At 38.1% G+C, this 13,302-nt stretch overlaps 1 protein-coding gene across 10 annotated transcripts in view; it reads left to right on the forward strand.

Moving 5' to 3' along the window:
* Positions 1–13,302, forward strand: part of Drep2 (DNA fragmentation factor-related protein 2) — a 132,321-nt gene that overhangs the window by 103,972 nt on the left and 15,047 nt on the right. For 6 of the 10 annotated variants that reach the window (XM_067115942.1, XM_067115946.1, XM_067115939.1 and 3 more), the window contains 2 exons: positions 6,354–6,640; positions 7,827–8,216. In XM_067115942.1, the coding sequence (XP_066972043.1) occupies positions 6,354–6,640; positions 7,827–8,216 (677 nt within the window). The remainder of the gene's footprint in view (positions 1–6,353; positions 6,641–7,826; positions 8,217–13,302) is intronic. The other 4 variants (XM_067115947.1, XM_067115944.1, XM_067115949.1 and 1 more) reach the window with 2 other exon arrangements.

The raw sequence follows: 13,302 nt of genomic DNA on the forward strand, positions 1-13,302 counted from the left end.
TTTAGATGATGTTCCTGCTCCCCTAACGTTCAGATAAAATCTCTAACAATCCCTGACAGTCGAGCTTAAACATATCTAAATGCCCCCTGTCAAACAGTGCTCTGCGCCATGTGTAAGTCAGTAAGCTAGCCTCATAATACTGCATGGACCCTCCACAACGACTTTTTCTTCCCTAATAACTGGTTATGGTTTTTGATGCTTTGTTTAAACCAAAAGTAGGGTAGTCTAAAAGAACCAAATAGCGTAGATCGATGTCTCCATAAAACCAATCTAACTGTATTTGTATATCTGGTAACTCCATATAATGCCCCCAGCATCTTCCGAGCGTTTTGCCAAAGAATCTTCACTGAGTTCTCAGGAAAGGTTCCACCTCCTCGTCACTCACCTCCCTCGACGACGAAGGGATGTCAAGAGGTCTTAGTCACTTACCTTCCACTTCTGACCAGTCACTGGTTTTTACGAGGCTCCTCAGCCAGTAACGGTTTTGGAACACGCACATTCGATCCATCAGATATGAGAGCGACTTGTCTTTGGATAGTGACATGAAATAGATTGCCTTATAGTTGTACTATATATATATATATATATATATATATATATATATATATATATATATATATATATATATATATATATATATATATATATATATATATATATATATATATATATATATATATACATATATACATACATTCATACATACACATATATATATGTACACATATATATATATATATATATTATATATACAGTATATGTATATATACACAAGTATGTAGATACATAAACGTATATATGCATACGTATATATTATATTACTTTACCTGTTGTTTGGTGTCGATGCTAAGAAAAAAAATTAAAGTGGGCCAACGTGTTTATGCTTGAATTTATATGTCTGGGTGTAGGGAAGGAAGTGGGTAAATAAATATAAGCTTGATATGTGCTAGAGAAACAAGCTAGCAACGAAATGTGAAAAATAAGCTCATTGTACATAAATGTTAATTCTCTGTACACATTACATGCAGATGCATTTCCATTCATATTTATTACATAGACACGTACATCCAAATCACCTGTTAATATACATCCCATACTCCAGAACGCCATCAAATTAAGCACATTACCACTTGCAAGTATCCTGTCATTATAAACATCAGTACATTTTCTTTATCCAAATTGTGTTTTGTTTGTTCTTCATACATTTTGGCCGACTGGCTAAGACACAGCACAATTAAATGATTAATGAGGTTCTCATCTTGAAAAAGATTTCAGATCATGAGTAGTAAGCGTTTTAATTTCCCAAAGAAAAATAGTAACTCAATTATCTAACACAAGTTACAGTAACTATTCTTATGCTGCGCTTAATGAAAACAAATATTTAGCTTAAAATTAGACGCGACTCATAATTCCAAGGACGCTGCATACACGAATTATAATGCTCCAGATTTGACTGCTTGGTTCATTGCCAGAGAGAACGTGAGTTAAAGTAAAGGCGACATTATTGAAGATGTACATTTCACTAAACAACTAAAATACGAAAATTGGCTTTTGCAAAAGAAATTTTCTTTGACCAGCCTTAGAGTAACGAGCTTTCATTCAAATTTGCTGTTCATAGTGGTAGTCAGGACATTTTGAGACATATGAGAACTGGAATGTGGCTACTATAGGTGTTCAGTGTTCCTCGTTATTCTTAGTCTGCATTAAATACTGTAAGAGAGGCGGATATCCCCACTATATGAGGAAAATCAATAAAATATAGAGAAGTTAAGGTAGTTGGAATAATTAGAGCATGTCCAAAAGTCTCCTCAAAGCCAGGTTTTTTGAAGATGATGTCTTACATATCAATTATCACTACTCGTTTCTTAGGGCCAAAGTTAGGAAATTAGTCTTGCTTTCTCCCAAAGCAAGATTAATTTCCTAACTTTGGCCCTAAGAAACGAGCAGTGTCAATTGATATGTATGACGTCATCTTCAAAAACCCTGGCTTTGAGGAGACTTTTGGACATGTTCTAATTATTCCAACTACCTTAACTTCTCTATATTTTATTGATTTTCCTCATATAGTGGGGATAACCGCCTCTCTTAAGTATTTGATGCCAGGATTTCATCTAAAATCTTCTATGGATAGTCTGTTGGTGTGGAGGAGGATTCTACTTTGGTGACTGAAGTTGAAAGATTTTGTTTGATCTGTTATCAGGACTATTGCAGAGGCAAACTGAGACTGTGCCAAATGAAATTTGAAGCATACCCTTAAGACCTCACAGTATAGCTCAAAATTAGACTTATGGGAGAGTTTGGGAAAGACAGTATGTGCTTACTAATACCCCTTGTAGTCCCAGAAAAGTTTGTTCATATTTTTTTTTTTTTATTTCAGTGGCAAAGGTCAGTTGAGGCTAAAAGATTCCTCTCAAATAAAATTTGATGACAAAAGTAGTGACAATTCTCAAAACTCAAAAACAGGCAGTTGCCATGTACAACACACACAATTTCAATTAACATAAGATGGGCCTGATCGCAGAGAGGGAACTAAAATTTTGTTACTGGATCCCCGTACAGGGGTATAAGCTTAGAAATTGAAAACTTCTCAGTCTTGCCAAATTTACCTGAGACTATGAAAGGCACATGATTAATTTATTCTGTTATGATAATCCTCGGTTGCAAACATAACTAACTCGCAGGGCACCGAGAAATTCTACGGTAGGGGACAAGAAACACAAAGTAATAACACATAAGTATTAGAGTAACGAGGCAGGAAATAAACCTTAACCTTAACTTGAATAAGGATCACTGTGCACTGCTATTAAAAAGAACAGAAATGAGGAATTAGTTGTAATCCTAACACATTCACGAAAATACAAACGGGCAGTATACTTTGACCCTTACTTGAACATGAGCATGATGCAATGACTTTGAAGAGGACACAGCAGTGGGGAATTAAATATAGCCCTAAACTGAATAATGAAAACAGTACAGTACACAAAAAAGAGAACACAACGGAATACAAAGGTTGTCCTATACAGCCAGCAAATATATCTCGACCTACTCGTCATTTCAGCAACCTTCACAATTATTTTCACTTATAAAACTCAATGGGACGGGAAAGTTCAAGAAATTTTAAAAGTCAATGAACTGAAAATGCGTGAGAAGCTCGCACCATAACACGGTGTAATGCCAAAGTCAATTTGCAGACAAGGGCGGTTCTAAACCTAGCACTCACACTTCAGCATGCATTTCTATACATCCAAATTTTCACACTAGGAGTTTCCACAGTCAAGCCAAGGAGGAAACTTTGGCCTTTCTCAATTCCAGAAGTTTGATCCCCTGGATTTTCTTTATTACACTCAGCTCCAGCATAAATTGGCTTTGGGCCACCTTAAGCTGTGATTGGTTTTGTCAATAGACCAAGCTTAATAAATCAGTTCCACCTAGCTGCTGTAAAGCTCAGCAGATTGCACAGTGCTATTTCAGCATCAGTAACACCGCAGGAACCTTGTGCGTCCCCTCATGAAGATTATGATTGACACTCATGCGATTAAAGCATCCACATCCACCATCTTCCCGTAGGGGAGTAGTGCCATCAGTGCACCTTACACGGTGCACTGTAGGCATTACTTAAGGATCTTTGCAGCGTCCCTTCGGCCCCTAGCTGCAACCCTTTTCATTCCTTTTACTTTACCTCAGTTCATATTCTCTTTCTTACATCTTAATTTCCACCCTCTTCTAACAGTTGTTTCATTGTGCAGCTGCGAGGCTTTCCTCCTGTTACACCTTTCAAACCTCTTACTAATTTCCCTTTCAGGGATGAATGACCTCACAGGTCCCAGTGCTTGGCCTTTTCGCCTAAATTCTGTATAGTCCATATTCCACATCCACCATTTGCAGGAATAACTTTCTTGTTCTCTTGGGACTGGTCTCTTCCTTACTTCTGACAGGAGGTTTGTTTCGATTGTGGTTTCTGTATGCCAACGATGTTTGTTCCCATGAAATGTTTGCCGCCATAATGCACTCGTTGATGCGATGTGAAGAATTTCTGTCTTTGTTTCAGGCCTCAGGTCGTCTTTTGGCCATCATCTATAATGTAGACTTTCTCTCGTGTTTGCAGCAGTCCCTATCTTAATCCTAAGGACAAAGAAATATCAGCAGTAAGGTTAAATATAATGTTCGTCTTATATCAGATACGAATTAGTATCGGTATTTAACGAAACAAACATTAAAATTCGCTTTATGATTTCATAGGATACACCCAAATCTTCTTCCTTTGAGGTTCCATTTACGGCACTTACACCGGTTTCCATAATATCTTGTGTTATCCCTGGGACCATGGAGCTGGCGTAATGCTAATTTCCCATGGTTTGTCTTTCAGCTCTGTAGCCTCTCCCTGGTCCTAAATGGCTAATTTGCACCATCTTAGCACTTCTTTTGCCATTCCACAACGTCATTATTTTTACCAATTAATTTTTGAGGGAACGAACGTGCTGCCTCCTGACTAGTAGGTGAAACTGATATTCATTCGTAGCTGATATACAGCAGTAGTCCTCAAAGGAAAGAGAAGGAAGGTGCTCATGATTACGGACGGTAAAAATCTTGAAACAAGCGTCTCTGTGTATGGGAGTGATATTCAAAGTACCTCGTTTTGGAAGTGAGGTTAATTAGGTCGCCGCTTCTCCTCGACAGTACTAAAAGCGAAATCTTTAAGATGCCGGTATTTACTGTATACTATAATTGTAAACATTGTGTCAGTTCTTACCAAATTTTGTGTTGGTGACGTCCGACTCGCCAAATATTTTAGTCATAATGATCTGAATCAGACTGTCAGTGTAGTTTGAAGTCGTTCTTTCATTGTTTTAATCGGCATATAAATATAGGTGTATATATACAATATTTCCATGTACATTGCAGTCATAATTGCCACTATGACTACCACTAATTTTGATTTTGGTAACAATTACTTTTTTCAAAACATGTTCTTTGATGAATCAACAGCAAAGCCAGTGTACATCTGCAGACATATATACAACTACATACGCTACTTAAAAAGGTCAAAGGTATACTTGAAACGTCTTACAAATACTGATACGTTGAAAGCTTCGAAGAATTTCATTTTTTCGATTCCATCTCTGTAGCCATTATCCGTGTCTGCAAAAGGAAGTCTCTTCCCCAAGATGTCGGTAGACGGCGTGAGGGTCTAGTGTGTAAGTTATAATGAGTTCGGGGTTCATGCTTGAAAGCCTTTCCCCTCTCCAAAAGCAAAAGTAATGGAACTGTCAGTGAAGCAACTGTCTATAGAGATATACGAATATCTGTATAGACGGAACAGTGATACCTGTATATTTGAGATTTTACTTGTCAGATAACAAGATAATTGTACACTGAACACTAACCTAGATTACTGTTCTCTTCAGAAGTATAGTCATAATGCTTTTGGGGACAACTTTTACTAGGCATCCATTGTTGAAATATATTTAGACGTCAGTCCCATCAGCGCTGTTACAAGCTACTAATGTATATTCAAGAAAAGAGAAAGTTAAAGTTCTGTATTATGAATGTTCCATTTGAACAGGGTCATTCATCTCTTGCTAGATTTAATATTCATAAATAAGTGTTGATTGTTACTCTTGCCTCAGGTTCTTGTGTAAATTTCAGTCTATACATACTCGTTCAAAGCAGTTATCTCTCACCGGGTTAGCATCCCTTGTGCTAATTTTGGAGGTCCTCTTACTGGCCCTCACTTAACATGGAATATTTCGGAATCGGCGATAAAGATTGCTGAATGAATAAAAGTTATTTTTTTTTTATTCTGAGGTGAAAATACGAACTGAATACTATATTTTCTGTTGGGTGTTCTTGTATAAACTATGTAACTGATCACAAATTTGTAAAACTTGTAGTGGTGACTCAACGCACAAACGAGCAAGAAGACTGGTTTTCCAGTCAGCTGACTGTGAAAGCTATGACAAACTTCCATGTAGTAATCTATATGCCTAAAAACGCTTTTCTTTGCCACTAAACGTAGATTAAAACTGCTTTAACAAGAATGTTCAGCGTAGAGTTGTAATGGATTACTGTATGATAACATATAACGTTATTTTCATTATGGTGTCTATTGTATTGAATATTATGTACGATTTATAATCAGTATAACCACCAGTACGTGACATCCTTTTCTGCCTTTCATTATTAACATGATAATCATCTAGATTATTATTATTATTATTATTATTATTATTATTATTATTATTATTATTATTATTATTATTATTATTATTACGAAGCACTGTGTGGTCTCCATGTGGGTGATGCCAGGCAGAGTGGCAGCCTCTGAAGTGCCTCTCTCCGGTTTTTCGTTGCAGCGTCTTCGTCCCCCCGGAAACCGCCTTCCGCTACCGCTCGGGTCATAGTAAGCGGCGTGGGCGAAAGTACCATCCAGCGACACGATTACTTAGTCACCCAGTCCTCCATCGGGTCCACGCCCTCGCCCGCGCAAACCGCCCCCATCGGCGGCAGCAAGTCACCCGTGCCGGCAGCGGGTGCTGCTGTCCATGGCACCATCACTACCATCCTACGCGACGGGAAGAAGGAGACGCTTATTAATGACATAGGGCCCGCCTCATCCGCTCCACCTCCACCTTCCCACCAGGTAAGTCCCAGGGGCACAGGGGGTCTCGCACACCACGCCCCGTGTGATCCTTTGGCTGCATAACACGGACTGTAGTCAGGTCAGAACTCCCCTCCCTCCCTCCCTCCATCCCTCCCTCCCCCCACCCTCTCCTTCCCTCCCGCTCATCACACTCTTGTTGTCCCGTCTGTTTCTGGCCTCCTGTTGGCTTCCTGAAGAATCTCTCTCTCTCTCTCTCTCTCTCTCTCTCTCTCTCTCTCTCTCTCTCTCTCTCTCTCTAAACCCCAACAGCATAATAATTTTGTATATTAGATTTATTTTACTCTGGAAGATTGATTTAATTTTGTATCATTTTTGTTATGACAAAGTTCTTCCGGCATTTTTTCATTCCATCATCTCATCATTTTCATTCACTCTTGACAAACTTTACTTTTTCTGTTTTCCTTTTGCATTTTCCTACTCTTGTATATTTGGTTGGCCCAGAATGCACACCTTAAACCAACAATGACGGTCAAGGTCGAGACACCTTTTGGTTCAACACGATTACTACCTATCATTATGGTCGATCTTATGCAGTCAAAGGGTCAACTGAGGTCAGTTATATTACCATTGTCTGAGTTCACACGCGAAAAAGGGCCTCGTAAATGCATTGAGTTGTATTTTTTTTCTTTTGCGGATTCAATTCACTTTCTGTAACCAGCGGTAGAATCTTATCTTGAAGGCAAACTACTAATCATTTTCTGAGCTGAAGGGAAGAATCTGTTTTTGTTTTTTCTGTAACTTGAGGAGATCAGTTGCTCTGACTCTAGTAAACAAGATCACCAAAGAAAGAAAGAGAGAGAAAAAAGAATCAGTTGCCCTATAGGACTGTGGTCTCTCCTGTAACTTCAGTAGATTTCTTCAGCTGCTTCCACTCAACCCATGTGGATCCTTTTCTGCTCCTTCTTATTCTTATTCCTCTTGTCCTTCTTCTTCTTCTCCTCCTTCTCCTTCTTCTTCTTCTTCTTCTTCTTCTTCTTCTTCTTCTTCTTCTTTTCCGTCTTCTTCTACTTCTTGTTATCCTCTCTGCTGTGTAATAATGATTTCAGTCAGTCCCTTATGAGTTCCCTTATTTTATGTTGTTTCTTCCTTCCTTTTTCTTGATTTCTCTTAACCAATAATGTAAGATAACGATGATACTTTTGTTAGCTATTATTGCACTCCTTAGGCCACTGTGATAAACCACGACCCTGAGCATAAAAGTTCCTACATGGGTGGCAGCGGAGGTGTAGCTACCGCGGCGATGGTGGGTCGCCTCTCAAGACAAGGGTCGTCAGTGGAGTCATCGCATTCAGCCACCGTGCACATCCACACGCCCGAGTGCTGCCAGTACGGCCACCCACACACACCACAGCCGAGGACGAGGGCTTCTCCCACGGGTGATCAAGCCGAGTGCGACTTTCACTGCTGTTCATTGCACGAAGAAGGCGGGCGCATTCAGGCAAGTGGCCAACATCACCATCATCATCACCATCTACATCAACAGCAACAGCCACACCAACCGCAGCAGCAGCCGCAGCCGCAGCCGCAGCCGCAGCCGCAGCCGCATCAGCAACAGGTGCTACCACTACTACAGCCGCAGCCACCTCATGTGCAACAGCCTGTTTGTCGCATCCACGAGAGAGCCTGCAATTGCTGTTGAATGTTTCTCACTGCCAAACTTGACGTTTTCCAAAACATAATTATAATAATGATTACATCCTCTGGCCTCCTCCCTGTACCTGCATAGTAATGTAAAATCAAAATGTTCACTGAGGGATCCCTAATCATTCAAGGTAATTGGCTAACGGTAACAGTAGTGAGTCTTTTCACCTGAATTGTGGAGATTCAGTATTATATCTATCTCTGAAAAAAAGTGAAACGTAATACTAACTTCATATTGCACAGGAGACAAAAGACAGCAGGAAGAAAGTACTTTTCCAGTACTGGAGGAAGTTTAGATATCGTTTTCTATCCATTGCCAAATACAAAAATGTATTCGTCATAAGAGACAGTAATTTTTGCAATAAGCATATGGTTGAATGAATTTTTACCGTTTTACTTCCGGACCTCAGTTGGGAATTCATATTTTCCATTTGATTTTGATTAACAAAGCACATATGACATTATAACAAGAAGTCCAAAGTCTTTCATTTAAAAGAGAATACTAATTACCGTTAAGAATGAATTAATACTGTCGATATGTGAAAACATCTTTTATGGATTGCTAGTTACAGAACATTTATAGATACGAATGTTATCAAAAGGGAAGCACCGGGGCATTCATTTTGTGGAAGATCCCAGGTGCAACCCTGCTGATCCCGGTGTTACTTTGGGGCAGATGCTCTCTAATTCCATAATCATCAAATGCGTTAATATTGCAATGCTTGAGGTGAAGGATTTTGACGCACTGGACGAATTGCCTGACCACAAGATTACGATCCAAATTCTACCGCTTCTTTCATCAGTTGATATGCAGTTCTATGGGATGAGGCCAGAGATACCTTACACTGCCTCGTGTTTTCATGGTGTAATATAAGAATAGACATAGTGATAATGAACAGAACGTGCTTGATATATATGTATATATATACATATACATATATATATGCATATATATGTATATATACATATATATATATATGTGTATATATATACATATATATATATATATATATATATATATATATATATATATATATATATATATATATATATATATATATATATATATATATGGACATGCATATATTTACCTTTGTGTCTTCCTCTTGGCTGCAGATAAACTGTGCACATAGTGAGAGTTCGAGACAAGTGCAGATAATTAAAGGAAGAGTCAAAGAGGCTCTAGGCTCTAAGCCAACAACACCTTATCTGGATGAATGATAAAAAATACTGTTATGATGGAACTCTTGGCTCTTCTGTCTTAATGGAGAGTCCCAATTTACGCTTAAACACCTTGAAAGGTCCCACTCACTTGGAATTCTTGCTCTCTCTTCGTGCAAAGTCTTCTAAAATGGCCAAGAAGTGGCATTTTTTGTGAACTCCAAACTAGTTTTATCGCTTGCACATTTACCACGAGAATAGGAAATTTAATGCGTATTATGTTACGGCAAAGCTTCTTATGAGTCTCTTGTCTCTGAGTGGTTGTTTAGGGAACCCATAATGCCCTGTGAGTAACACTTGATCCAGTAAACGAAATTCAGCACCTACTCCCAATTGGCAAGAAATGGTAACTTTAGAAATGGTGCATTTTTTTCCCAGCTATTCTTAGAAGTCTCGAAGGCAAAGGCTTCTGAAAAACAGAAAATCAAAAGTGAGGGAAACGCAATTGCATTTGGCAAAACATGATTTCATCACAGACGCTTCATTCAAGTGACACTGTACACAAAGAATTCAATTTACTAGGCATCACGTTTGTAAAGTAATTTCGTCTTACGTAATTTGCGCCATCAAAAAGTTCCCACAGACGTTTGAGTAAAACGCAGATCTGTAAGAGTGGGTCTCACTATTCAGGAATACATTGCCATCCATCAAAACAACTTCATCGGTAGGATGTTTTGGCGTTAAAATAGTCTTGATAGTTTCACTCCATTTGTTAGGCATGATAGCAGGCTTTTAGCTTTCATAAGCTTGTAGTTATAGAAAAGGAAAGAACAATCTCTCATCAAACATAGCCATCAGCGTTCTAAACAGTATTTCTTCATCTAATCTCTTGACAAGATAGCTTAGTTATCCTTGAGCTTTCCTCCCATTTAAGTGAGATTTACTAACTGAGAAAAAGGCTCAACAGACAACCATGCCACAGTCAGCTTTGCTGTTATCAGAGTTTCTCCACTGCAGTTATTCTTACTGTAACATAACTAATATTAAATACAAACACAGCTGTGTGAGTGTGATAAGACCTAATGCTGTCTTATATGAGATTTTTCAAGAATATAGTTGATGTGCCATTTACGAATATGTCCATTTAAAGATAAAGTTGCCGAAGGCTTCTCAAAAGACAATAATTATCCCTACTACTGACTGAACTGTGGTGATTTCAGCCAAAGGCTGTGTAATTTGATCACATCATGGAACTCACTTTTCCTGTAGATTTAGCTCAGTAGCCAGGGATTCATGAGCTAAGCTAAAAAAATAAGAATCGTTGTAGCTGCAATAGTTTAAGATAGCTTTCAAAGAAGAGTTTGAATATGGAAGGATCATGCTTTAAGCTCCTTTTGAGCAAAATTGTGTAGGCTGATGTCGAAAAGTTGCAACAAAGGCTAGCGGCATGTAATATGCTCCTGAAAGAAAGGGCGTGGACAATTGGTCTCTGAAGTTAGAATTTATATATGATGATACCGGTTGTCATGGAATGACGGAATCTGTATTGGTGGTAGAAAACATATGATAATGCCATTACCAATAAAGAAAAAGAAAAGATGCACACACTGCCACAAACAGTACAATCTTGTTCTGAAGAGCTTACATTTGCTGAACGTACGTAAGACCAGCATGAATGTTGTTTTTTATGGGATTTTGGATTGTAATGTCTAGATGTAGCCGTTCAGGCTTCCATGCCTCATAGCTTTTGGAATGGCTTCCTATTATTACACCCTGAGGTGAAGCATCCTATACATAACATTGCTAGAAATCTTATTTCGTTGCTTATTTTCCAAAGTTTGTGGTGACGAAATTCATAGTGGGAAATCCATGTGAACATATCTCACATTTATAATCCTAAGTGGGCCATCATTACTTTGAATTGATAAAAAATACAGTACTTGAACTTTCTGGAAAAAAGTTGGCAACTTAGTTACAATTTTGATTGAAGTTTTCATTTGAGTTACTTCTTGGTACCAAGTGCTGGACTAATCTAGTACAAGAGCTGGCCTACATTGACAGATACAACTGAAAAATTTAAATGCTTAGATTGTCACATGGTCAAGAGCTTTTATCAAAACTGATAAAAACCAGTTGGATTTTATTACAGGACTAACTGCGTTGAATTTCAATGTACTTTATTAGAATCAGAACCAGTTTAACTGGACCTTTGTACTTGAAAATAACACAAGGAACCAGTTTATGAAAACCATAAAGCTTTGATCGCATTCACAGAACTGAAGCTAAATAGAATCGAAGTTATTTTGTTTCTTTTAACGATATTATTTGGAAAGGCACCTGGCCAAGTAATGGTAGTTAGTAGAACTTACTGCATTTTGCACTTCAGTGATGCCTAATGTATACAGTCTCATGAACATCACAGTCCTACCAAAATTGGTAAGACTTGTTTAGAGGTTAGTTAAATGGCAGAACAAATAATACCTTGAGCCCAAGTGCTCGCTGTAATGAATTATCTGAGATCCTTAAAGATCTTAATGCTTTAAAACTGCTTATGTAGAACGAGAGTTGTTCTCAGAATCGTTTAAGTGAATTTACAAGATCTTGCCATAGATTTTGGCTATCATTTAGTAACGAAGACAATCAATCCGGTGGCAGTGTCGATGAGGATGACGCTCAGAGATGATGCTTCGGGTCTCACACACCAAATGTCATCATTTTAGCTGTTCTTCAGCTGTTCTTATAAATTACAGATGTAGTATTGATCTTAATAGTAATGTTGATCTTAACAATAACCAGAGTTGCTAATGTTTACTGAAAATATAAATATCATGGCAAAATCATTACATGTGCAACGCTTTCTGTATGAAGGCAATATCTACAGGCTGTAAGAGAGTACTAGAATGGGGAAAATATGTTGTTAGTTAAAATTTAATACTATTTTCTTTGACACACTTCGGTATCACACGACTGTATTTCTTTTAAGTCAAAGTTCCTAAAATATTTCAGAGGAAATGTCAATCAGTCAGTTTTCCTTTGACTTCAGAGACCACCTGAAACTGGTTCTGGTTTAGAAGACCGATATCCTTTTCTTATATATTAACACATTTTATCATCCATCAAGAGATGACTTCCATATTGAAAACACTTCTGGACAACCTGACGTTTAGAAGAATTCTCATCACAGATGACAATCTAGTCTTACTACCCAAAGAAAAACAGAAATCAAAGTTAATTTTCATTAACCTTTTTGACCTCACGGTTTCTCTTTTGTAGCCTGCCCCAGGGGCTATGTCCTCCCTCTTTTACTCTAAATAATTCTGCAAACCAGCAAGAGTTGTAGTTTTCGTCAGTGTTGCAGTAACATGATATGAAATATGCACTTCAACTTTAAATTGAAAATTCATTTCATTACATATACCAAAGTTGATAGTGACATCAAAACGCATTCGAAAATTTAAAACCACAAAGTTAGGATGATATATGAACAGGGGATCACGCTTTCATCAGACAACTTTTTCCAGTATTTTGAAAGAATGATAGTGCCAAGGCTTCTTTTTGGCCGTTGGAAGCTGAAAACGTTTACTTTTATTATTTTGTGTTGCTCTATCTCACAGAGTTCTAGCTGAGGAACTTTGGAAGACAGCAAACGGCTCTCTTCAACTGAGATCTTTGAATGCTTCAAATTTTGACCATAATGTGATGCAATACGCTTTGAAACTCTGAACTTCCAACAGCATGTTGTCAACTTAAACTGCAACCATGATGTCAGTATGCAAGAACTGTTGTCGATCTTAATTTAAAGGTCTGGCTGCACCACTTCAATGTGTAAATGTGACATC

This window comes from Macrobrachium rosenbergii, chromosome 14 (assembly GCF_040412425.1).
Source record: "Macrobrachium rosenbergii isolate ZJJX-2024 chromosome 14, ASM4041242v1, whole genome shotgun sequence".
Taxonomy (NCBI): Eukaryota; Metazoa; Arthropoda; class Malacostraca; order Decapoda; family Palaemonidae; genus Macrobrachium; species Macrobrachium rosenbergii.